This window comes from Equus przewalskii, chromosome 3 (assembly GCF_037783145.1).
Source record: "Equus przewalskii isolate Varuska chromosome 3, EquPr2, whole genome shotgun sequence".
Taxonomy (NCBI): Eukaryota; Metazoa; Chordata; class Mammalia; order Perissodactyla; family Equidae; genus Equus; species Equus przewalskii.
Window position 1 is genome coordinate 5,016,182 of NC_091833.1, and position 23,846 is coordinate 5,040,027.

At 40.1% G+C, this 23,846-nt stretch overlaps 1 protein-coding gene across 5 annotated transcripts in view; it reads right to left on the reverse strand.

Annotated features, from left to right (window-relative positions):
* Window positions 1–475: 475 nt before the first annotated feature.
* TOX3 (TOX high mobility group box family member 3) overlaps window positions 476–23,846 on the reverse strand; it is a 102,807-nt gene continuing 79,436 nt past the window's right edge. For 2 of the 5 annotated variants that reach the window (XM_070611887.1, XM_070611886.1), the window contains exons 4-8: window positions 12,943–13,212; window positions 8,433–8,660; window positions 6,397–6,477; window positions 1,710–2,435; window positions 476–1,442 (exon numbers count right to left, since the gene is read on the reverse strand). In XM_070611887.1, coding sequence (XP_070467988.1) covers window positions 1,389–1,442; window positions 1,710–2,435; window positions 6,397–6,477; window positions 8,433–8,660; window positions 12,943–13,212 — 1,359 coding nt within the window. In that variant the 3' untranslated portion in view covers window positions 476–1,388. Of the gene's footprint in view, window positions 1,443–1,555; window positions 2,436–6,396; window positions 6,478–8,432; window positions 8,661–12,942; window positions 13,213–23,846 lie in introns of those variants that run through there. The other 3 variants (XM_070611889.1, XM_070611888.1, XR_011537907.1) reach the window with 2 other exon arrangements.

The following is a 23,846-nucleotide window of genomic DNA, read 5'->3' on the forward strand; positions in this document are numbered from 1 at the left end:
TGGTAATTTGCAATTTTTATCAAGACCTCTTCATTATAGCTTCTGACAGGACAGATGCTGTAATTAATCATGCAAGACAACTGGGGATAGTGGTCACACTGTTCTCAAAGAGGAGCCACTACAGAGCAAGAAAAGGGGGGAAGAGATGGGCACCGAAATAATTATTTTGGCTTAAGAATTAGCATTTGCCATCCGTTTTAATAGCAATAACAACACAAAGCTAGCAAGTTCAGCCCCAAACAGAGGAGGGTTGCTTTTGCCTCTGTACTTACCTTGCCGCTTGCATCTTAAAAAAAAGATAATCACAAGAATATTTCCAGTTTCTTTTAAGGGGCCTGGTTTGGGGCCGTGAGATCCAGATTCTTAGATATGACTATCATATTTCCAACTGAAAATGGAAGATGACGCTTGGGCTGAAACAAAAGTTGGTATGTTGCATATTTCCCCATCATTCATGTATTCAAGGAACCAAAAGTGAAATTTCACATATCATTTTATTTGAAAAGTGAACAGTTTCCTGATTGTTGCATCAAAATACAGTCCACAGTTTTTACTGAAATGTGTTTATTCTATAGCAAGATAAAAGCATTTTTGTTTTAGTTAAGCAAAATACAAACAACTTAATTGCTGCTATCATAACTCATAAAAAAGTATAAAACAGCATAAAAACACAATAAGCAACGTAGCAATAAATGGTTTATGTCACCAGTGTTTACGTTAAAGCCTCGTTTATGAAAACTTTACAACACATGATATGAAAACTTACAACTTTGAAAGAAAATATTTACATTGATTATTCAGATGTGGTGCGCCTTTTAAATATTCCACCGGTATTACATCATAATAAAAACTCTCGCTTTTTCTTTTTTAAATCTTAACTTTTGTAATAACTGTTTTCATTTAAGTGCATTTCCCTTTTAAAAATACAGTGTTTTTATTTTTCGAAACTTGTCGCTCAGAACACAGAATATAATATTCACCTTCTTTCCTTCTAATTAGAATGAATAAAATGGGCTAACAGCGGTCATAGATATTGTTACAACATATACCGTGGTTCGATTTGGAGAAGTCATGGGTAAAAAGTGGAAATGAGTCAATAATTGAATCTAATCACTTGCATTTTTTTTTTTCTGGAGAGATTTAGGAAAAAAAATAAGAGCTTTGGCAAAAGTCTGTGATTTACATTATTTTTTTCATGACAAAAAAATGCCATCAACGATTCATATCATACAAATGTTTGTATGAAACTGGATCTTCATATTTCAGGTAGTTACAACTGTGCTTTTTATTTTGAGGGCTTCGGAAGTTCAAACAGCCTTGAGGTGTGGTTTATTCACTTCTGGAGAAATAAGGCCATTTTCGAGGACTCAGAGGCCAGTTGACAGTCATCAGTATGTCCCAGGATTCATGAAACGGTTCGATTCACATATTGTAGGTACAGCCTGAATAAATAAACAAGGCATCACAAAAGAGCACAGCTTTTCTTGTTTAAAAACAAAGTGATTTAGTTGCTAGAAGATGATACTCAGCTAGACTGCAGTTCTTATTGCCTATCTAATAGACATTGAGAGGACCGTGGGATCTGTTACACATTTCTGCATAACCAACACCAACTTACAGGTTTCAGCCACATGTAGTTCACCCTCCTATGCCACTCTCCTCGGGACACGCGAATCCAGCGGCCACGTGCGTCTTCAGAAAATACTGACCTGCGATAATACTTGAGTCTGTGTCTGAGACTGGATTTGCGACTGGTGCTGCTGAGAGGCTGGCTGGGGGCTGCCAATGGCGGGGATGGGGGACGTGATCTGCGAGGTGACGGGGGAGTGCTGCCGAGGAGAAGGCTGGGACTGATGCTGCATGTGTTGCAACTGCTGCAGCTGGATGTGCTGCTGCAGCTGCTGCTGCAGCTGCTGTTGGTTGATTTGCTGCTGGAGATGCTGCTGCTGCTGCAGGTGCTGCTGCATGTGGTGTTGAAAATGCTGCTGCTGCATCTGCTGCTGGATCTGCTGATGCATTTGGTGCTGCTGGAGTTGCTGCTGCTGCATCTGTTGCATCTGCTGCTGCTGCTGTTGCTGCTGCTGCTGCAGCTGCAGCTGATGCTGCTGGGTTTGCACTGAAGGGCTCACCTGGGTGGAGGATGCCGAGCCAACCAAGGTGGTTCCCATGGAGCTGATCAGCGGAGCCCCAATGTTCGATGGCATGTTGGCTGCGATGGTGACTGATGTGACAATCTGGTTCATGGGGAGTCTCATGGTTAAGGGTTTGGGAGCGATTGACCTAGGGAGCGATTGTTGCAGAGTCTGAGGTGATGCTGACACTGTTCCATGTTGAGACAGTGGAGGGTTGAGAAGGAGGGAGGATGTGAGATTGGTGGACGCCAGGGTCTGCTGAACAGAACGAATGGTCTGGGCTTCTGCTGATTCAGCAGCAGCCTGCATGTGGGGGAGAAAATTCCAGAATATTAAAACACACAAGCATTTAAAATATTTAAGTATTTTTAAGTATTATAAATTGATTACAAAAATGGCCATCATTCTTCATGCTTCCCTGTACCCAAGCCCTTTGCCATGGGACTTTTTAGCTCCTCCCAGAGGTGGGGAGGCCCAGTCGCCACACCCTGAATCTGGGCTGGCTTTGTGCCTTTGCTCCAGTCAACAGAATGTGAGGAAAGTGAGGGCTCAAGAGGTCTTGCACCCTTTCTCTCTCTCTCTCGGAATCTGCCACCACCATGTGCGTGATGACAGACAGGAGTTACCCCACTCAAGAGCCAGCCAACTGCCATGAATGTGAAGGAGTCCAGCCCTCTCTGACCTCCACATGGCTGCAGACAGGCGAGCAGGACCAGCTGATGCCACCGAGCCTGGCCTAGGTCTTAAGAACCAGCCAGCTAACTGGTACTTTCTGAGATAAATGCTTACTTTTTCAGTCACTGGGCTTTGTGGCTGGTTGTCACATAGCACTACTCTTGCAAAAGATAACTGATCTCCAGATTGATTTTTCAGCATTTAGCTCTGAACTAACCTCGCCGTCAAGGATCATGTATTGACAACAGAGCACAGACCACCTGAATTCAAACCTAGCTCTACAGATAACAACTTTGTGACTCTGGGCAAGTTAATTCACCCATTTCCTCCTCAGTTTCCTTATCTATAAAATGGGGTTTATGGTATTTACCTTGTTGTAACGCTTGTGAGAATTAAATTAGCTCATATTTGTTAAGTGTTTAGAACAGCGCCTGGCCCACGGGAAGCACTTAGTAGATGTGAGCTATTTTTATTAATTAACCACGACTACTACTAAAAAACTACCGCTCCTAGAAAACTTCAAAGCCCTCTCTTTGCATGATGATTTATAACAGTGCTCGTGTGAATATAAGCAAAGCATAACTGAATTCCTTGAGGATACTAGACTGAAGTACTTTATAACTTTAGAAATATTTTAGTTTGCCAAATATTTTCAAAGACTTCCACTATTTACCACAGGAGTCATAGACAAGAGGAGAATGTTCAATACCTATGTGACTGAGTGGCCCCTTATATGATAAACAATAGACCTGGGGTTCAAGATGGAGACAAACTATCTGTTACATTTTGTGCTAAAAACATATAATACCCTCCAGAAAAATAAATTCTTTTACTAATGCAACAGCGATTGGAATGATTCCGCTTAAGGACTATTTTTTTCCGCTTATTCTTCACAACATTAGGGGTTTTTGGAGGGGAGCAAAGGGGCATCTTGGAGGCATCAAGCCATCCTTTACTCTCTTTAATGGTCTTGAATGTTTACTTCTAGATTTTTATTACTCACATTTATAAAATCGACTATTAGAAGGAGCCTGAGAAGTGATCTTACATGGAGAGTCACTCAATGCAGAAAAAGCCATAGCTGATGGTTCTGACTGAACAGTGTTATCACGGAAACCACTATCCGTCAGTGGACAGCTCCCTGGTTTTGTACAAAAGCTCAGTGGGGCTGCATGTACTGGAGGGTCATGTTCTAAAGTCGTGGGGTAAGAAGAAGCCTGCAAATACTCATAAATATCTTTTAAAAAACCATTAAATCACACATAAAGTAGAATACACAAAGTTTTGTACATATAAACATGAGCGTGATTCTTATATACTCTAATATTTTAAAATCACCAAGGTAGTCTTAAGAAAGAAACTACAAGGAACGTCTACCTTTAGACACCTAAGCAATCACAGTGTTGAGCCTTTATGATGCCACCCTAGTGGTGAATGGAAGCGGGCGGATGATTGTAAAGAGCTCCTGCTTGCCTGCCAGGCTTCCTCCTTTATGGTCTAATATTGAGTTTCTTAATTCTGTTGTTTGTTGTGAAGATTAAAAGTGATAGCAGACTGACGTCTTAAGAGAGGGAATCCTGGCTCTGAATGTAGAGGCGTAAGTTAAATGCACATAGGATGCAATCCTATTTATTATTTCTAATGTTGGGGCTGACATCGTGCTCCCTATAACCTCACTCCTTAGATGATTTCTTGTGTCCAGGGCACAGAGATCAAACTCAGGCTTCCCTTACATAAGGGCTCTTATGTCTGAGGACCAAGACCACATGCCCCCAAACCCTCGCTTCCCTGATTCTTTCATGTATTTGATTTTCAGTCCTCACCATCAGGGAGGCAACTCTCTAGAAAGGCTTCAATTGGCCACCATCCTCTTTATAAACTGTGGGGTCCAAAACAGAACCACTTCTTCAGATGTGGTCTAATCATCACGCTGTACAATTAGATGCTGCTTCCTGTGAGATCAGCTTATCAGCAGCCATTTCACTCTTGGTTCTGGTCGAAATCATTCTAAACTTATACCTCAAGGACTATTTTAGTTGGCTGCTAGGTCTCTGAATAGAAATTTATGATGTTCTCAAACTGAACTTAATGAAAAAACAAAAAGCCCAGAAAAAAACCCCAAAACCCAAACAATATTTTAGATTTATTCTTTTTAAATTCCATCCTTTTTGAGTTTTTTGAGCCATGGAATTCCATTCAGAAATCCTTCTGCATCCTGACTCTAGTATCCAATGGCTAACTTTTAATTTATCCCTTCTAAGTCAGTCACAGACCCGATGAGCCCAGTCATGGCAGCTAGTTCCTGAAGGCCTTTTGAGTTACTGGCTTTTGGCTTAAGTCCACATGTGGTCAATTATTCATGCTCTAATGCACAAAGATCACCTATACCTGCTTCTGGGTAAATGAATGAATAAATGATCCACTTAGAAGGACATGCACGTTGTTACTCTCTTTGTTTCACTCTCTCTAATTAGCCATCAACTATACTTCAATTCTTAACACCTACAGCCCACACACGTTCAGTTGTTTTCTGCCAATGTGCAAATCTGAGTCCAGGATCAGTATATCTTTTAATGTGTGTCTTCCAGAGTCTCAGAAAAAGGTTTGGCTATGGACCTGATGAATGCTTTCTCTTTCTAATGAAGTGGGAGTGCCCTAAGAGCTGTCAACAGAGACAGGAGGATTTGTATTAATCTGATTCTGAGCAGCTGCCAATGGTAGATCTTAATATGAAGAAGAAAGAACTCAGGTGAAGAAGAGAAAAAGGGATAAACTCTTTTAAAATGGCTTTGCCAGCATCACCTACCATGCCCTGAGGCACTAGGTGGTCCTTGAGGCAACAAGAAAGACAATGAAACGGAATCTGGGCCTGCCAGAGGACCAAGAGCAAAAACAGGACTTCAAATTATCCTCCCAAAGCCTCTCGAAGTTCTAGGAAGGCCGAAGACAAAGTTAATTAAATGTTACAATAATATAACGTAACCGCTCAGGTTCCCTTTGGATCAAGATAATAGTGATCTAGAGTGACATTCACTTTGGGATACTGGTACATTTTATAATACATCAGGGTCCACTGTATATTCTATGTATAATACATATACATGTCTTTTTAAAAGTACTTGGAGCATAATTTTATTTTAAATAATCATGAGGTTTATTTATTTATATGATGTGGAACAGTCTGGTCAAAACTGCAACATTCCCTTTACAATAATGTAACCATTGGAGAATTTATGATATACTGTCCAAAAATGCCTGATAAACATACCACCCCATTCAAATAGAGGCCATTAACACAGACCTCAGTCTCTGACAAAAAGAATCAGAGGCCGTTTAAAATTTGTCTAAATAGCTTCAACATACATATAGAGAGATCAGCGAATCTTTTGGAAACAATTTAGATCCAGCAGTTGAAATTAACTCATTTTTCAGGCCATCATGGTGGCAATCTCTAACGGAAACAAATTTACAAGTTGTTCAAGACGCTTTTTTGTGACTCTAGGAGGAGCTGCATTGAGGTCTGCAACGCTCCAAGGCTGTTTTCAATGTTGTAACTCTTTCGGACACAGGCCGCCCCCGGAAGGTTTACCTTAGACACGAGGCTGGCCCGGTATGCAGCCAGGGCCTTCAGGTACTCTTTCTTGGCAGCTTCTGTTTTCCTTTTATATACCTATTAAAAGAACACAATTAGCACCACCTTTAGCCTACAAATCCTCAGCTATAAAATAACGGCTGTATAAATTAGGACACAACAGAACTCACATTAAAAATTGGTCTCCGTGGCTTTGATTTTTAAACGTGAACACACACACACATACATACGCACACAGATGTCAAAACAAAACCCTGGCCCCTGGCTGGAGCACCATTTTGACGGTTACTGATGAAAATGAGAAAGAGATTTCAGGTGCCAGCACAGACCCCTTGAGAGCCACAGCTGAGGGCCTCATGCTAAGGTGGTAAATAAGGGACCAAGGAGAGTAAAACTTGCGGCAAATGGTTTACATTATAGAAAGTAACAATTTTCTCTATCAGTCTTCTTTCCCTCACACACAATTCTAAACTGTACCAAATCAGAGGATTGAAAAAGCAACAGGTGAAGACAGAAGAGAAAAGATAGAGGCTTTTTGACCTTGGTTTTCTTTTGGAGAAAAATAAAGTCAGAAATAGTCAAAGATGGGAGATTTCCATTATTGAGACTAATGAGTTGCATATAGAAATCCCAGTATATTAAACATGATTTGGGCTTCCTTTTCCTACCTGTGGTCTGATGGCTGGGTGTTAGACCAAAGCACAACTATCTTTTTCTCCAGAATTTATGTTAGGTGCAACGGTTTGCCAGTCTTTTAGGATTAGATTTCTGTATATAGCAGAAAATCAGTCTGCTATATACAGCAACATGCTCGCTGCAAAGAGACAAGCAGATTCTATAATTGCACCATCCCAAGGAAACCAGTACTAGGAATAAGGTGATGACTTATAAAGAAAAATCAAGGGTTTTCCATTCTTCATTCCTGAAACAAGTATTCTATTTCACTACTAATAGGGGTGCATTCTTCCTAGGATCCACAGAGTTAGTTCCTATTAATGGTCATGGGGTTTCCTGCAAGGAGCAGTGGGGGACTGACCCGGAAGGAAGGTATTCTTCTCTCCATTTGTTGCAGGACTTGCAAGGGTAAGGACAGGAGACGAGACCCTAAGGAAAATCTCCCACCAGCATGGCTAATCTCTCAATACCTCCCATACTGCCGAGCTTTTAAATGAACTTGGAATAAAATTTCAAATGCCTGGTGACAATAATGAGACAACGCAAAGGTGGCTTCAAAGTTTGGAAACCCACCAGGATGGCAGAAGGGTTCAGAAAGATGATGAAAGAAAAGGCAAGCAGGATGGACCTAAGCCCTTTGTAGGGTCCTTTTGGAAATAATGTGGAAAAAAATTCCACATTATTTAAAATGAAAAGATCATCATCAAAAGTTTATGCTTGCAGGATATTGCCTGGATTTCTTCCAACTCTCCTCTGAATGGGTTCTGAACACGCACCCTTAAGGGGACGGAGAAATCCATGCAACTGGAGAGTGGTTTGGATTTATATGTTTGTGTTTTTTAATTCCATTGCTTAGAAAAGCTTTCATGAGAAGCGACCACATTAAGTGAATGTATCAACTCAGAAAAGATGTAAGGAACATTCTTTTGTTAGAAATCTAGGCAATTCTGACTCCTAGCGCCTGGTGGACAGCAGAGCGGAACCCTGCTGGGTCTTTTTGCGCCATCCTCTCACCTGGCGTCGTATCAGACAGTGCTCCGCTGCTTTCCACAGGGTTTTCATGGCTAATTTTTGGGGAAGTGGGTGGCCAGGTCCTTCTTCCTAGTCTGTCTTAGTCTGGAAGCTCTACTGAAACCTGTCCACCATGGGTGACCCTGCTGGTATTTGAAATACTGGGGGGATAACATTCAGCATCACAGCATCACAACTGACAGATGGGTGGTGTGGTTCCCTGACTGGGAAATGAACTCAGGCCATGAGAGTGAGAGTAGCGAATCTCAACCACTAGACCAACAGGGCCGGCTGAGGAATAGTCTGGTAACTTTTTAATAGACGGCCGCGATGGCTCTTTGCCTCACCTGCTTTTGTTCCTCTCCGAGGCTGTCCCACATAGATGCTACGATTTTTGAGACCTCTCCAAAGGTTGCATTGGGGTTTTGACCTTTAATTGCAGCCTGTGTGTCTCTGAAAAACAGGGCATATGCTGACACTGGCTTCTGTGGCTCATTGGGATCTTTCTTTTTCTTTTTCTTTGGAGTCTTGGGCTTCTTGCCAGAATCTGGAGCAGCTCTTTTCTCTCCAATGGCCTGCAAAGCAGGAAGAAAATTCACTGCCTGGAATGTACTTGCAGAGAATGCAGCAAGGCTTACTCAGGTCTGCAGCTGAGTTGTTCTTCTAAGGTTTTGTTAAGCGTCATCAACAGATGAATCACCACCAAACGGGGGGAGGGGGAAATGGCTCAGTTAACTGGACAGCAGAGATTAGCATTTAGAACATTGATTAATGAGACCCAGAAGTATCTTCAATACATTCACAACATATGCTCTAAATAGCAATTATGAGTAATGAAAAACAGAACACTCTCTACCAGGCGATGCTATATATATATGCTATGCTACACATGTACACATAAACAAGATACTTTACATTTCCAGAGGTTTTAGAAGTAAACCTAAATAATATTCAGGATGTTGATCATATTCAGATATTTTAAATGAGGCCCCTTGTCCTAGACGCACACCATATGTATGATAAATCTGAATGGATTTTTTGAGGCTTGATTTTTTCATTTTAACAGAATGTTACTTTACTAATGGGTCTCCGGAAACTCAAATTAGCTACAATCCCTAAGCTTGCACAATAAGGGTAAGGTCATCTTTATTTTCTAAATTAGTAATAACTTTTTAAATAAGATAACAAGAAATGTAAAAATGTCAAAACTCCTTTAACTAGAGATAGAAAGGAAATTGATACCCTGCATAAAATTAAAAACCTGTAAAAGAGCAACAGTAGATACTGAAAATCACCAAGGCTAAAAAGATGATAAAAAGGTATTTATTATACATGGTAAATAACCCTACCCACAAGAATACTGCCACAGAGATGCTCACACACATTCACAATGAACTCTGAGATCAAAACCACAGACATGCTGTGGGCGCAGCTCCCCAAATTTATATCCACTGAGCTCCAGATTCACCTGCTACCCTCGTCTGATGTCAATGATCATATATAATACACTTATCAGAGAAGCAGGGGAAATGACTTACCAACCTTGTTTCACCCCCCAGTTTATAAAATGAGTATACTGAAGATAATTTTGCGGTTAACTTCATCAAGAAGGCTGAAGTGTTTGACAAAATCTGTTTTAAAAGCCAGCCTTGGGCAAGATCAACAGAGACAGATTCAAGTTACTAACAGACTGGCTTTTAATGGCCTTGAGCCTTGAATCCTAATTCAAATTTTCCTAGAGTATCATTACTCTCTGAATGAATTGAGGGTCATTTGGAACTTAATCCAATTACTAAAATTCTTAGGGAGGAAACTGATGAGTAACTTTTCTCTGAGAGCTCTGACCCCTCAAGGTGTTAGGAAACCACTAGGCTACTTCTGAGGGGGCTTCTTGTTTGCACTATTTAAGCGATTAACAATATCCATTCTTTATACAAGTAGTGACACACTTCAGATGCTGTGAAGCCATATCTCACCTCTCCTCCAAAATGTCATCTTTCATAACTCGCACAATTAATTCAATAAAATTCTGCAGACCTCATAATCTTTTTTCTAATTCTCAGAGTAAGTGAGACTGGTTTAACTCTAGTTAATGAATCTGAACTTAGATGCCTTTCAGTTAGAACTTAGAGGAGAAGTTTTTAGAGGAAAACTGGAGCCAAGTTTTCCTTCAATGAAAAAATATTACTTTAGACACAAGAAAAAATATATATATATATACACACAGATTTTTCTAATTGAGTCAAACAACTATATTCTTTTCCTGGAAGAAAATTTGGCACTGTTTGCACCAACAACGTCCCAACCAATGAAGATGAAAGTAATTTCCAGTGCAGCTTTTTCCAAATAAGAGTTGTTCAATTTCATTCTCTATAAAAAAACATTCAGATGTTGACAACATGTGATGTCTTCTTGGATAACCATGACTTGCCCTAATCATCATTACCTTTTAAGAATGAACCTGACACGAAGAATCTCACAGTATAAATAAAAGCTCAGAATTAATTCTCCAAAAGAAACGTTTGTATAGTTGACTTAGAGGGTTGGGAAAGGTGGAGAAATAGCTTTACCCAAAAGAGACATAATCAACAATCATTTTAATCTTCCTTTCTCAGCTAAGTTGCTTAAAAGATAAAATGGATTTCCTGTCTTTACACAAAACCTAGACCCTCACTTAAAATGGAGTGAGCTAGGAGTCGCATAAAAGGTTTTCTTTAGACATGACAATTTCAGATTTGTACAGAAGTACTGAGATCAGTGGAAATGGGAGTGAAATGAAAGGGATCCATCTGAACTGTGTAATGGCCAGTTACAACTTAGGTGGGCCTTAGTCACATCCCCTGAGCTTCTTTATTCATTATTTCTCACTTCATCTCACTGAAGTCCTTGTGTGTGTGAGCGGACAGTGCATTTGACCAGGCGCCGTCCAATGGGGCGCGAACACCAAACCCTCATCCTTGAAATCCTTGCGATGTTCCTCTAGGCTACCTCCTCTTTTCATCACTCTCAATCTTCACTGGCTCCTTTTCTCCCATTTGCTGCTTAAAAATAAATGATGCTCAGAGTTCTGGCCTTGACTTGCTCTCACACACTCTGAGAAATCCTGATTACTTCTATGTCTTCACGACCACGTGCTGACGGTACTCACATCTATAGCTCCACCTCCAGTGAACTGAGCTCTAGGCTCAAATGGAAGTGTCTCAAATTGAACCCATCCCATGCCAAACTCATCTTCCCATGGGAAAAAAATATGCCACTCCTCTCTTTCTGGGTTGATCCTTTCATTTATTGATATCCATGCTGGCTCTCAAACTAAAACTCAATTTATCCTTCACTCCTTCAAATTCCAGCGGATCACCAAAACTTAATGATTCTTCCTCTTAAATGTCTCACTAATGTGGTGCCTCTTGTCCATTCTTTCCTTTGCTAAAATGAAACACTTCATAACAAAAGAGTCTTCTAATTGGTTTCCTTTTCTCTGGTCCCTCCCTTTATAATGCATTCTAGCTACAGCCGAAGTTACCTTTCTGAAAGCACAAACTTGCTTATGCCATCCCTCTATGCAAATAATTAATCAGCTCTCAATTACCAACAGGAGAAAGGCTCCCACCTTTCAGCCATTTCTGTCAACTCCTATTTCTTTCCTCCCCCAGATCAAACTGTCATGATACCATAAATTGACACGTGCTTCCACCGCTCCCTCTGCCAGCATGCCTGCCTCTGTCTTCTGCCTCACAAACTTTTATGTATCCTCTTAGACCTAATTCAAATAACACCTTCCCAATAAAGTTTTCCTCAAATCCCTCTCCCAAGCAGAATCAATGACAATCTCAGCACAGCAGACACATCAATTATGCCACTAATCACATCCGCAGCTAGTTTTAAACATTGCTCTGCATCCCCAGCGGGGAGCCCCATAGGTAGTAATTCTCTTATAAATCTTGATATCATCAGAAATAAGTAAAATGCCAAGCACAGAGTAGGTGTACAACACAGAATGAATAAGGAATGAGTAATTATACACCTAGAATAAATAACTTGAATGAAACGTAATACTTTTCTAGGCATTCAGAAAAGTCATACTTGCAACTAAGTTTTCATTTCAAACTATATATATTTGCTTATTTATTTTGAGGAAGATTAGCCCTGAGCTAACATCTGCTGCCAATCCTCCTCATTTTTGCTAAGGAAGACTGGCCCTGAGCTCACATCCGTGCCCATCTTCCTCTGCTTTATACATGGGACGCCTGCCACAGCATGGCCTGACAAGGGGTGCGTAGGTCCGCAGCTGGGATCCGATCTGGCCAACCCCGGGCCACTGAGGTGGAATGTGTGACCGTAACGGCTGCACCACCAGGCTGGCCCCCAAACTATATATATTTGAATAATATACATTTTCCATGACAAAAGCAGAGACGAAAAATCATTAGAACTTACTAACTGATAAACATTACCAAAGATGCAAGACTGTCAAATGTGGCAGCAGTTTAGCCAACCAACTGGATGAAACTTATCCACATGGACATTAACTCAGAACCAGAGCGGTTCAGAATTCCTGGAGAGTCTAGCGCAAGCCTTCCCTTTAGCAGATTAGGAAAATTAGGCCTTCAAGAGTTAAATGACTTGCTCAGTGCCTTTCAACTAGTAGGAGAAGCCAAATCTCCCAATTTCCAGTTGAATATACCTTCCACAGAAAATAAATAAGAGTGAAGAAAAAAAATTAAGCTGTCCTAAGTTGAAATGCTCCTCCAAATCCATGACGAAAAAGAAGGTAATACCATGAACGAAATTCAGAGCCATCAGCATGGGGTGATCCCCAATTCTCCGGTAGGTTCCATACTGAGGCAGTTCACTTACTCTGTTGGATTCATCAGCATCCTCTTCATTGATGGAGCTGGAAGGAGACGGAGTGGCCGATTTGCTGGCAGGAGGTGAAGGAGAGGTGTGGGGCATACTGGCACCTCCCAAATTCAACCCCAGCTGGGCGCTGAGCTGAGACTGGTTGATGGTGGTGAGCTGGGCAGGAGGCATGATCCCAGAGCGAGCAGCATCGGTCATGTGGGCGATGGACCTCATGACCAAGGACGGATCCTGACGGTACTGTGAAACTTGTGTGTGGCTCTGATCCTAAAAATCGAGGAAGGAAACTCTTTTAGTTTTTCCCCAAATCAATGAACTCATGTGGGTGGGGTTGGGGTGGGTGAAATGGGTGAAGGGGGGTCAAAAAGCACCAACTTCCAGATATAGAGTAAGTCATGGGGATGTAATGTGCAGCATGGGGACTATAGTTAATAATACCATATTACATATTTGCAAGTTGCTAAGAGAGTAGATCTTAAAAGTTCTCATTACACACCCACAAAAATCTTGTAACATATGGTGACAGATGTTAACCAGACTTATTGTGGTGATCATTTTGCAATAGACACAAATATTGTATCATTATATTGTACACCTGAAACTAGTAAGTTATATGGCAATTATATTTCAATTTAAAAAAAGAAAAAAAATCAAGCAACTTATAACGTTAGCAGCCAGCTCCTTAGATAGGTCTGACCTGCTGCAATTTTGATCAGTCTGACCTATCCCTGGATGATGGTCTCTATTAATTTATTAACTAAGGACTCATGCCAAAAAGTGGAAAGGTCAAAAGCACAAAGCTCCACTTAGCTAGTCTAGTCTATTTCACTATAGAATTGTCATTGGACAAGATAAAAAAATAATAATAAAAGACTATTAGCGAAGGAAAGATAAATTTCCAGCGCTTGATTCTTCTTGAGGACACTGATGACAAGGGAAGGGCGGAAGCAGAAGTCCAAAGTCTTCAGGCTCGCCTACTGGCTTGCCATCCTTCTCACACACAGCCCTGGTTCCCCACCGTCACCCGCCTCCATAGAAGGGCAGGATCAGGGCTCTACTTGATCCTTCCAGGAATGCATGTGACGCGTTCAAAGAATGGGCTGGAGAAGCACAGAGGAACATCTGTCCGCCCCGGGGCGTCTTTTCTCTAAAACTCTCTGCGGTTAACCAGAGGGTCATTCTGACTCTCAATTACACTGTCAACGGCATCTGGAAGTCATTCAATGCCTTTAGGATTGGATATCACTTTTTTCATCTTAATCCTGCTTGGTTTTCTTTTGTTCAACCCACCACGATTTAATAGACTAATGGATTTTAAAAAATATGTATAAGGAAGAGGTAGAGATCATCAGAATTAGCTTCTCTGAAAGTTACTGCAGTCACTTCAAAAGCAGACTTCTCTATTTTGGGCAGCCATCGAAAAGACTTTAGAGTTGTTGCTGCTGCTGCTTTTTTTTAATTCCAAAGAATCAAAATCTGAACACATGCTTTTCAAACGACTTTAAGACTTGTCATTTAGAGTGAGTCTCTGATTTTATTGAAACCAAATTCTCTTGACTCACGGTGACCCAGAATCTAATTTTATACATGAGCCCATGAATGCTTAACCGTTCCTCCTTTGAGTCTTTCTGATAAGGCTTATTTTTGCTCTTTAAAGAAACAAATGAATTGTAAAATAACTAAATTGAAGCATTTGGTCTCTTAATGTTAAATATATAAATGCCACTAAATAAGAAGCTATAACTATCAATAGCTAACTAGCTAATAAATTATAATCGACCTACACTACAAAGTATTATGAAGCTTTTTAAAATAACGAATTAGATTTATGTATTATGTGCAGGGTTTCTCAATCTTGGTTCTATTGACATTTTGGACCAGATAATGCTTTGTTGTGGGGGCTGTCCTTTGCATCATAGGATGTTTATAGCAACCCTGGCCTCTACCTCCTAGATGCCGGTAGCAACCTCCCTCTGCCCACCAGTCAGGACAATCAAAAATGTCTCCAAACATTGCCCCCTGGGGTGCAAAACTGCTCCCAGTTGAGAATGACTACCTTGCAGTGATATCCAAGTTACAGTAAATGAAAAAAGCAAGTTGCAAAATAATTATAGAGTATAGCCCCTTTCTGTTAAAAACAAAAAAAATTCAAACCCTTAACAATGGTTACATTATAAGGAGTAGGACTAGAAGGGTGAGGAGGGGAGCATCTTAACTTTTTCCACTTATAAAAACAAAACAAAATTAATAAAATCTAAAACACTTTAGTCAGGAAAAATTAAAAGGAAGATAGATAAGCAGTTAAAATAGTCTGTAGCAAATTGCCAGAGTTTAATATTAAAATATAAACTTCCCATTTCTTAATAACTTCTGAGTTATTAAATTGCTGTGGAAGCCTGGAAAAATGAGTCACATGTTATCAGAATCATCCCATTCTTCCTTGTCTCACTGATAATATTCTCTCCACTGTTCTTAAAATATTACATTCAATTGGCAGGCGTCCTGCACATTTGTATCACAAAAGTGGGTTTTACATCATCAGTTTGTCCTAATTTTTTCTGATGAGCATTCTACCATACATTTGGCCATTTCTCCTCAAAAATTTGAGCTGACTGTCCACTCTTCTGTGTTCTTTTGAAGTTTCACCACTGCTTGCTTACGTCATTTCCACCCCCCAACTACTGTCAATTGAGCTATCTTATTCTTAATTTTGCTCTCCATATATACATCCTTCAGAATGCTTTTCAAAGTCCTTGTAGTCATTTAAATCTAGATGTTTTAAAGTATCTACCAGCAACTTCCAGAGTACATTTAAATGAACTATTTTAATTCTGGCTATATGGTAATAAATTCGTCAGCTGGCATGGCCCTGAAGTACGAGGACCTGACTCGCGCAGCTTTCTCATTCACAGAGGAGTCACTCTGCTCTTTACCCCAATGCCTGTGAAATCAGCACGTACAGACACTTGACTGACTCCTCCCCACCTATAGCATTTCATACGCGTCTCATGGTCAAACAGAAGGCCAAGCAGCAAGTTTTCTTGGTTTCGTCAGCTCTTGCTGAATTCCATCTGAAATTTACACCTTTATTATGGACCCGGTTGCTGGAGAGCTCCTGTTGACCAACAGCAAAGGTTCAGTATACTAAAAAGAAACATTTATTGTATGTTTAGCATGTGCCACTATTTGTGCCAAGCTTAACATGCATTCTCCAATTCAATCCTCTAAAGAGCTTCCGAACTAGATACTATTATACCCACTCTTAGCTAAGAGTGATTCCCCAGGCCATGGAGCTGGCTAGTGATGGGCTGATGGAAAAACTGTGCTCTAAGGAGCCACGGGCCTCAAGGGCGGAGGCAAGTATCGACAGAGAGAGAGATGAATGGGGCTCTGGGCTCCCGACCGCCATCATTCCCCTTTAAGGAAAGCAACTCCTTTTCATTTGTGTTAGAAATCGAGATTCTTCATAACATTTCATTAGAAAAAAAAGGGAGGGGGGTTCTTCTGCAGGGGGGACAGACTGCAAACCAGGCCTGAAGAATGCTGGTGGTGGGGCCAGGGCCCTGCCAAAACTTAGAGCCATCCACGTAGTTTTCAGATCCAAAAAATGTGGGTCCCATCTTTCTCATCTCCCACAAGACAATACACCAAGGACCTCTAAACTATTTTCAAGTAACCTCTGAACCACATAATCGATGCATCAAAATCTGCTAACACTTCCCATCGTCCAGTTATCTGATGATAACTTCCTATGTGTGAGGATTACAGTATAGGAAGATTAATGGTGAAAACGTCTCTTTAGAGATTCCAGTTCCTTTAGGGCCACCAATTACTAACAACTGCCTTGGGGAACTTGGGATCCTGAGCTGCTCCAATCATTTTCCGTAAGAAAGGTAACTTTAAAGGAAGTCTCCTTGATTTTAGGATTCCCACTTCAAAAGAGAATGGTGTCAGCTCAGTTTCAAAGTATTTATCGAGCACCTCCTATGGGTCAGGCCAGAGAAGCCAACATACCAACGCTCATAACTTTGAAAACTAGAAAATTATCAGGCGATTCTTTTCAACATTACTCTAATTAAACATAATTTAGAATGGACTAATACATTTACTATGACAAAGTGTAGGCAAGAATAATTTATATATACTCCTTCAAAACAGCTCACAATTTTTCCCAGCATGATAAGGAAATGTGTAACCGTGGACAACATAGCCCTAAGAAATTTAATGCATTTTTGTAAATTATTACTTCTCACTTATTAAATTTCAGCCTTGAAAGATTTACCAATGATCGCTAAAAGGCAAAGCAACTAGTGGGTTAGGAGAGATGGCCACTAGCGTACCTCACAGTAAGAGCTGAACACTGGCAGCGTCTTCAGCTCCTTTCATAATCACATTTTATGTGTAGAGTTCACTTGTATCATTTCCTAAGTTGCTCATCATTTGGGAACAACCCAGTCTCTCTTCTTGGTCTCACTCTGTCCTCTGATGTTATTAGATAAGAGTTTCTCAACCCCGGCAAGACTGACATTTTGGTCTGGATAATTCTTTCTTGGGGGAGGGGCATCTCGGATCTCTACCCACTAGATTCCAGGAGCCTCCCCACCCCCACCAGGAGGGTGGCAACCAATGTCATTTGGTGACAACGGAAATGTCTCCAGACGGTGGCATAAGTCCCGTGGGAGGCCAACTCCCCCTCATTTGAGAACTACTTTATTAGATAAGTATGGAAATCATCTTCTTGGGGCAGTGGGGAAGGAGAAGGGCGTGTCCAAATCCTATATCCTGTTCGTAAAAACAGAAGATGTAGATAAATAAGATTCAAATTGTGATAAATACTTTGAAGAAAATAAGTAGGTTATACAGAAAAAAAAAAGTATTGTGCGGAGGGCAGCTAAGTCTGATTAGGTCAGTAGGAAAGGCCTCTCGGAGATGAGATCTGAGCTGAGACCTAAAGGATGAGGAGGAGCCAACCAGGAAATGAGGAGAAAGCATGTTCCAGGCAGAGGGAACAGCATGTGCAAAGTCTGAGGTGGGAGAGAGCTTGGCATGCTTGAGAAATGACAAAGAGGCCGGGACAGAAGGTAGCAGGGCAGGCAAGGTGAAGAGTGAAATGCAACGGGATTGGAGAGATGGGAATGGGCCAGATCAGGCACAACAGAGAAATCAGGGGATGCTTCCCTGAGGAGGTGACCCATTGAGCTGAAGTATAAAGGGGGAGTAGAAGTTAACTGAGCCAGAAAAGAGGGAGGAGCCTCCCAGACAGCGAAGAGCAAGTGCAAAGGCCCAGGGCCTGAGAAAGCACATCATGGGTAAGTAAAGGAGAGGCCAGTGTTCCTGGGCTAGGACAAGCAAGGCTGGCTCTGAAGCCGGCGAGGCCAGGAATGGCCATAAAGTGACAGGTCTTGTGATCCGTCCTGGGAAGTCTGGATTTTATTCACAGAGTAGAAGGACGCCATCAAAAGTTTAAAGGCTTGGTATCTATCTAGTCGGGTTATTCATTGCAATAAATACGACCCGATCATGCCTCATGGGCAACCCGTCTAAATCAACTGTGGACAATTTGATTTTGTTTAAACACAAACATACAGTTGAACACCTCAACCTAGGTTTTGAAGACTACTCAAGGATTAATCTTTGCATCAGAGAAGGTCAAGCAGAATGGGCAGGCCACGGACTTCACGAAACATTCTAAGAGGAAGTGCATCGCCTCCTATTTGCCCATAAGTACAATTCGACAAAGCCCTGCTGGCTGAGGCCTCGATGGCTTGTGCATGTCTTGGGGGCGGGGGGGCGGGGGGGGGTGCTCAGCTGAGGCTTGCTTCTCTCTCCACCTGATGAAAGAGCCTCTTTGTCTTTTTTTAAACAGGAAACCAAGGAATGGATATTTCTGGTAGCAGTCCCTTGCCTGAAACCCAGTCTATTACTAAACATTAATCATTTGAATGCACTGTTAAAATCCAAATAATTTTATATTAAAAAGGAAATTTTAGATCACTAGCAGAAATGAAAAACCGGGATCACCTGTGATCAGTGGAATGTCAAATAAATACAAAGAAAAGAAAAGAACATCTTTACAGTCAGTCTAAACATGGGGGCCTGTCTAAGGCTCTGGGTTAGAGTTCTGCTTTCTCTTATTTAAAAAGGATGAAAGAGAGGTGTAAAAGTCTTATTAGCCCCAAACTGAGACCTTCTCCATGACTGAAGCCTGAAAGAGAACTGAAAGGTGAAAAACATCTTGACTGTGTAAATCACTATGTTATGATCACACCTCATCCAGACTTCAGAGAAGATATGTGGGGTTCTGGGGCCCCGGGGAGGGGACTGGGTAGACTTCGACGTTCTTCCTTAGCCCAGAAAACTCTACCTCCCCTACGCAGTTAAATCTTTTTTTTTTTTTTTTTTTTTTTAAAGATTTTATTTTTTCCTTTTTCTCCCCAAAGCCCCCGGGTACATAGTTGTGTATTCTTCGTTGTGGGTTCTTCTAGTTGTGGCATGTGGGACGCTGCCTCAGCGTGGTCTGACGAGCAGTGCCATGTCCGCGCCCAGGATTCGAACCAACGAAACACTGGGCCGCCTGCAGCGGAGCGCGCGAACTTAACCACTCGGCCACGGGGCCAGCCCCCGCAGTTAAATCTTTTCACTCATTCTTTCAGGCCTCTCGAGCAAGGACCAGCTTCCCCATGACGTCATGGAGGTGTGAGCCCCCTTCCCCCGGGCCCTGGCGTGCATCTGTGCAGGGCACACTCAGGGGTACAGAATTACATGTCCTCCTGTCTTGTGCTTTGGTTTCTCTTGCAAATGTTAAGATATAAACTTTCAAACTGATTTTTTACTTTAAACATCACACATTATTATGCCTATTTTTACTCATTACAATGGTGCTTACTTCCATCTGGGTTTATCATAAAGGATTCAAAAAAAATGTAATATGCAAATGTGTTAAATGCACCTTTCCTCCACATTTACAAATAAATATTCTCTGTAACGATCCAATGTTAGGTTTTCATAATAGAGGATAACATCTAATTAAGAAGCAAACAACCCAAATGTATTAGAGAGTGTGACTAAATGCATTTTTACTGTGCCAGTTTTTTAATCAATATTTCTTGAGAAATGGAGTAATTAAGCAATTATCACTAATAAAAATTGCTTCATATTAATAAATATCAGAGAACTGCAAACATGAAATTCAAGTCAGTAATTTTATGCTCAATTATTTAGTTGTGTCCTATAGCAATGTTAAAATTTGATTTCCAAATTAATAACGATCAATCAATAGTTACGCATAGCTAGGATCTTCTTAACCCCAACAGAACCTGAAACAGACATAGTTATGCGAAATGCATACCAATGATAATTACAGACCTAGCTACCACAAACTTTAACTTCATCAAAATATCTTCCACTGAAATAGATAATTTTTACTTAATAACTACTCTCAGAGTTATAATCAAACATACCTACACATGAACGTTTTGTGAAAAACAGTCTTCCCAAAAGTTAATTAATAGTTTCTTAGCAAAATAAAATTACGAGTTTATCATAAAACACTTAACGGTATTTCACTCATAAACACTGTAACTCCTTTGTTTTGCCAGGGAGTCAGCTCTGTGCTTATTTTATTCAGTCCTAAATTAAAATTTTGAAGAGGCATTCCATTTTTACAGCTGTTTATACTTTAAACCCCTTCCCTTCCTTTTTAATTTAGTAGTCAAGGTACATTCTTAATAACAAATAAATATTCTTTCATTCTCATTTCACTCATTCATATATTCAACAAATAAAATATTTATTGAGAGCCCAGTGTATTCCAGCCCAGACACTGTTCCAGGCAGCAAATGAGACAGGCGAGGGGAGAAGACAGGCCGTAAACATGCCAAGGAGATCACGTCAAAGGGAGACAAGAGCTGTGAACAAAAGAAAATGGGGCAATGACACAGAGAGTGCCTCTCATCCCTCTAAAAGGGGTCTGAGCCGCCATGCCAGTTCCATTCAGGAACCTGAGTGATGTCAAATGTGTCTCTGCTGCCCCACTGGGAAGATCCAGCGTGACTACAGAAGAGTAGATGACTATGGATTATATATGTTAGAAACACGGCACAGGGAAATAAATCACAGCGTAACTTTCTAATAACACTTCTCCTTGAATGTTATAAATCAAGCAAGTAATCACGTGTCGCACTTCACAAGAGCTAATCGCGTTTAGCAGAAGTTTGCAACACGTTCCCGCTTTGGTAGAAAACTCTAAAGTTAATTCAGCCTTAAAGACAACACTCATCTGTTCAGGGTCAGTAGGTATTTACAGGCCAAGACTAAAGAATATTTATTTTAAGCTGTGTATGGTACAAGGCTATTTGCTTTACAAAGAAAGGCAACTTGTAAAAATGTCTGTGGCCTGGGCATCTGGGCCCCCAATTGTCAGGTATATAGTAACAGCCAAATTAAAGTTGACTTTTGACGAAAAGCATCTTTAAAGCAGTAATCAGAATCTGAATTTTTTTTATTACATGGAAGAGATACCGGCAAGCAAGAAAATTGTATAAATAGCATAATCAGCCTCTAATTATTAGGAACAATCTGTAGCACTTAGTAGGTCCTCAGTAAATATTTGCTGAAGCTTATTATAGTTTCAATTTTATAATTCGGGCTTGGAACAGATAAGATAGGTCCTATTCCACTCCAAGTGAGTTTTTTGCTTACATAAGTTGTGACTTTTCTATTGTTAATTTACAATAAAAATATTTTTTGACCAAAAAATAAACATCACTGAAGTAATCATTCAATTTGTATGAGAAATTCTTGGTCCCCCAATGGCTAAATGGTACTCATCCTGTGGAACCCAGCTCTGCAGCATCTATTGACAATGGCAATGAACATGTTCATAACAATAATCAGGGCTTGTTTTAATAGAACGTTCCACGCATTAAACACATTAATGACCCATGAAATAACTGTTTTATCTGTAACACATTAAGCATCATTGCTAAAACAATGTATTAATTGAAAGTCTGCTATTTCTCTTAATGTAAGATTTTTGAAAGTATAAAAATGGCATGAAAATCATTTTGTCAAAACAAAAATAATTCTACTTCAAACTTAGAGCCATACTAAATGACTGTATGAAAAATAAAAACTTCTAAAGTAAACCTGGTTATTTGAGATGTGTTATTTTGATCTATTCCCATTTTTCTGATCAAAATTGGTATCTGTCTGGATTATGACTTAAGAGTCTTACGAATATTTTAAAACCTTATAATTTTCTTCTCTATGTGCCTATCTTCTATAGAGCTTTCTCTTTCCTTAACAGGTACAGAGACTACCATACTCAAATATACCTCCCTCACTTCCAACTTTTCAATTTTCTAACGCTATGTTTGATATTCCCAGAGCACCAGTGTAGCATTTTCTATACCTAGGTGCTATCACAATTAAATGCAAGGCATGATCAAAACAGCACATGTCAGTCCTCTAAACATGAAATATAATGTATGAAGAAAAAGTAAGTGAATTATCAGTGTGTTTATAAAGTCTCTTTTGGGGGGCACACAAAATATCAGACTAGAGACAATTATTTTACTGTCTGTTTCTTGGATATCAAAGAGAATTTTGAAATTCATCAAAGCTAACCTTCTGTTATGTACAACAGGCTAAGCTGAAAAGAATGTTAACAAGTTCAATTTTCATTCAATCAGCACTACTGCTCTCTGAAATGTTTCATTGCAGGAAAGAAATAAAAATAATCTATATGGTAATTATGAGGATGAATCCCCCAGTAACTTTCAGCTACATGAAAGGTCAGTTCTATTCAAGATATTTTATCAGTCCCCTGCACATACTCCTGTCCTGTCATTTTAAATCTGAACAGCATTTTATTTTCCCATTTACAGCTACCTGCAGAATTAAGTACTTAAGCCAAATAAGAAAAAAAAAAGAAATGTTGAATGCTGGCAAAGGCTATAATAGCATAGAGATAAATCGTTCAGCTGCTCTCTCTCAAGCCTCTGGGGCTGCAGATTTTTCTTCTCCTGGTGCACTGTGGGTATTCAAAACTTGTTCAACATGATTTCATTTCATTTCAGGCACTGCCTGAGAAAACTAAATTACAGAATCAATCATACAGAAGGTCAGAGTGAGACTTCATTACAAGTATTGCATGCTTGCATGAATATCTTTCATTTATGACTGACCCAATATGTCACAATAGCTGTCTAGTAAAAATAATCCACTTTCTGAAATTGATGTACTACTGATGTCAATGCTACTCAGCAGGCTGGGTAGATTATAGAGAGGTGTTAAAAAAAAAAAACCTTTCAGAGCGCACATTGTAGATTTTTAGAATTGCAATCTTTTGTAGATTAAAATAATTTCCAGATGATCATGTGAATTGACAAAAATGCTTAGAGGTAAAGAATTTTTAACCCAAACAAAACACACTGTTGATTTCTACTTGCCAACCACATCCTGTTTTAAAATATACGTATCCACAGCAAGCAAATCAAGGTTGTTCTTTGAAGTCACAAATGCATCGACTTTCAATTTTTCAACAATTTGCTTTTGAATACCAGGGCATTATTTGCATATTTTGAAATGTGCATGCTAATCATTGGACTCTTTTTAATCCCCCCTTTTGGTTCCCGCTTTCTGTTTTTAAATATAATGGCATAAATTTAAGGAAGATAAACATGTTGTGTTTGTTGCCAACAAAAAATGCAGCTAATCAGTAATGTGACGAACTGTCACTCTTTCTAAAGGAAAACCCATGGAGCTCTGAAGAAAAGCTGGTTCGATACAACATAACAGGCTGGCTTTTCTTCTTAGATGATAGTCTTAATTCACCATGGCAATTCTTAACAGACAGCCATATTCATTTGGATAATAAAACTTCTTACTTGCATAAGGTA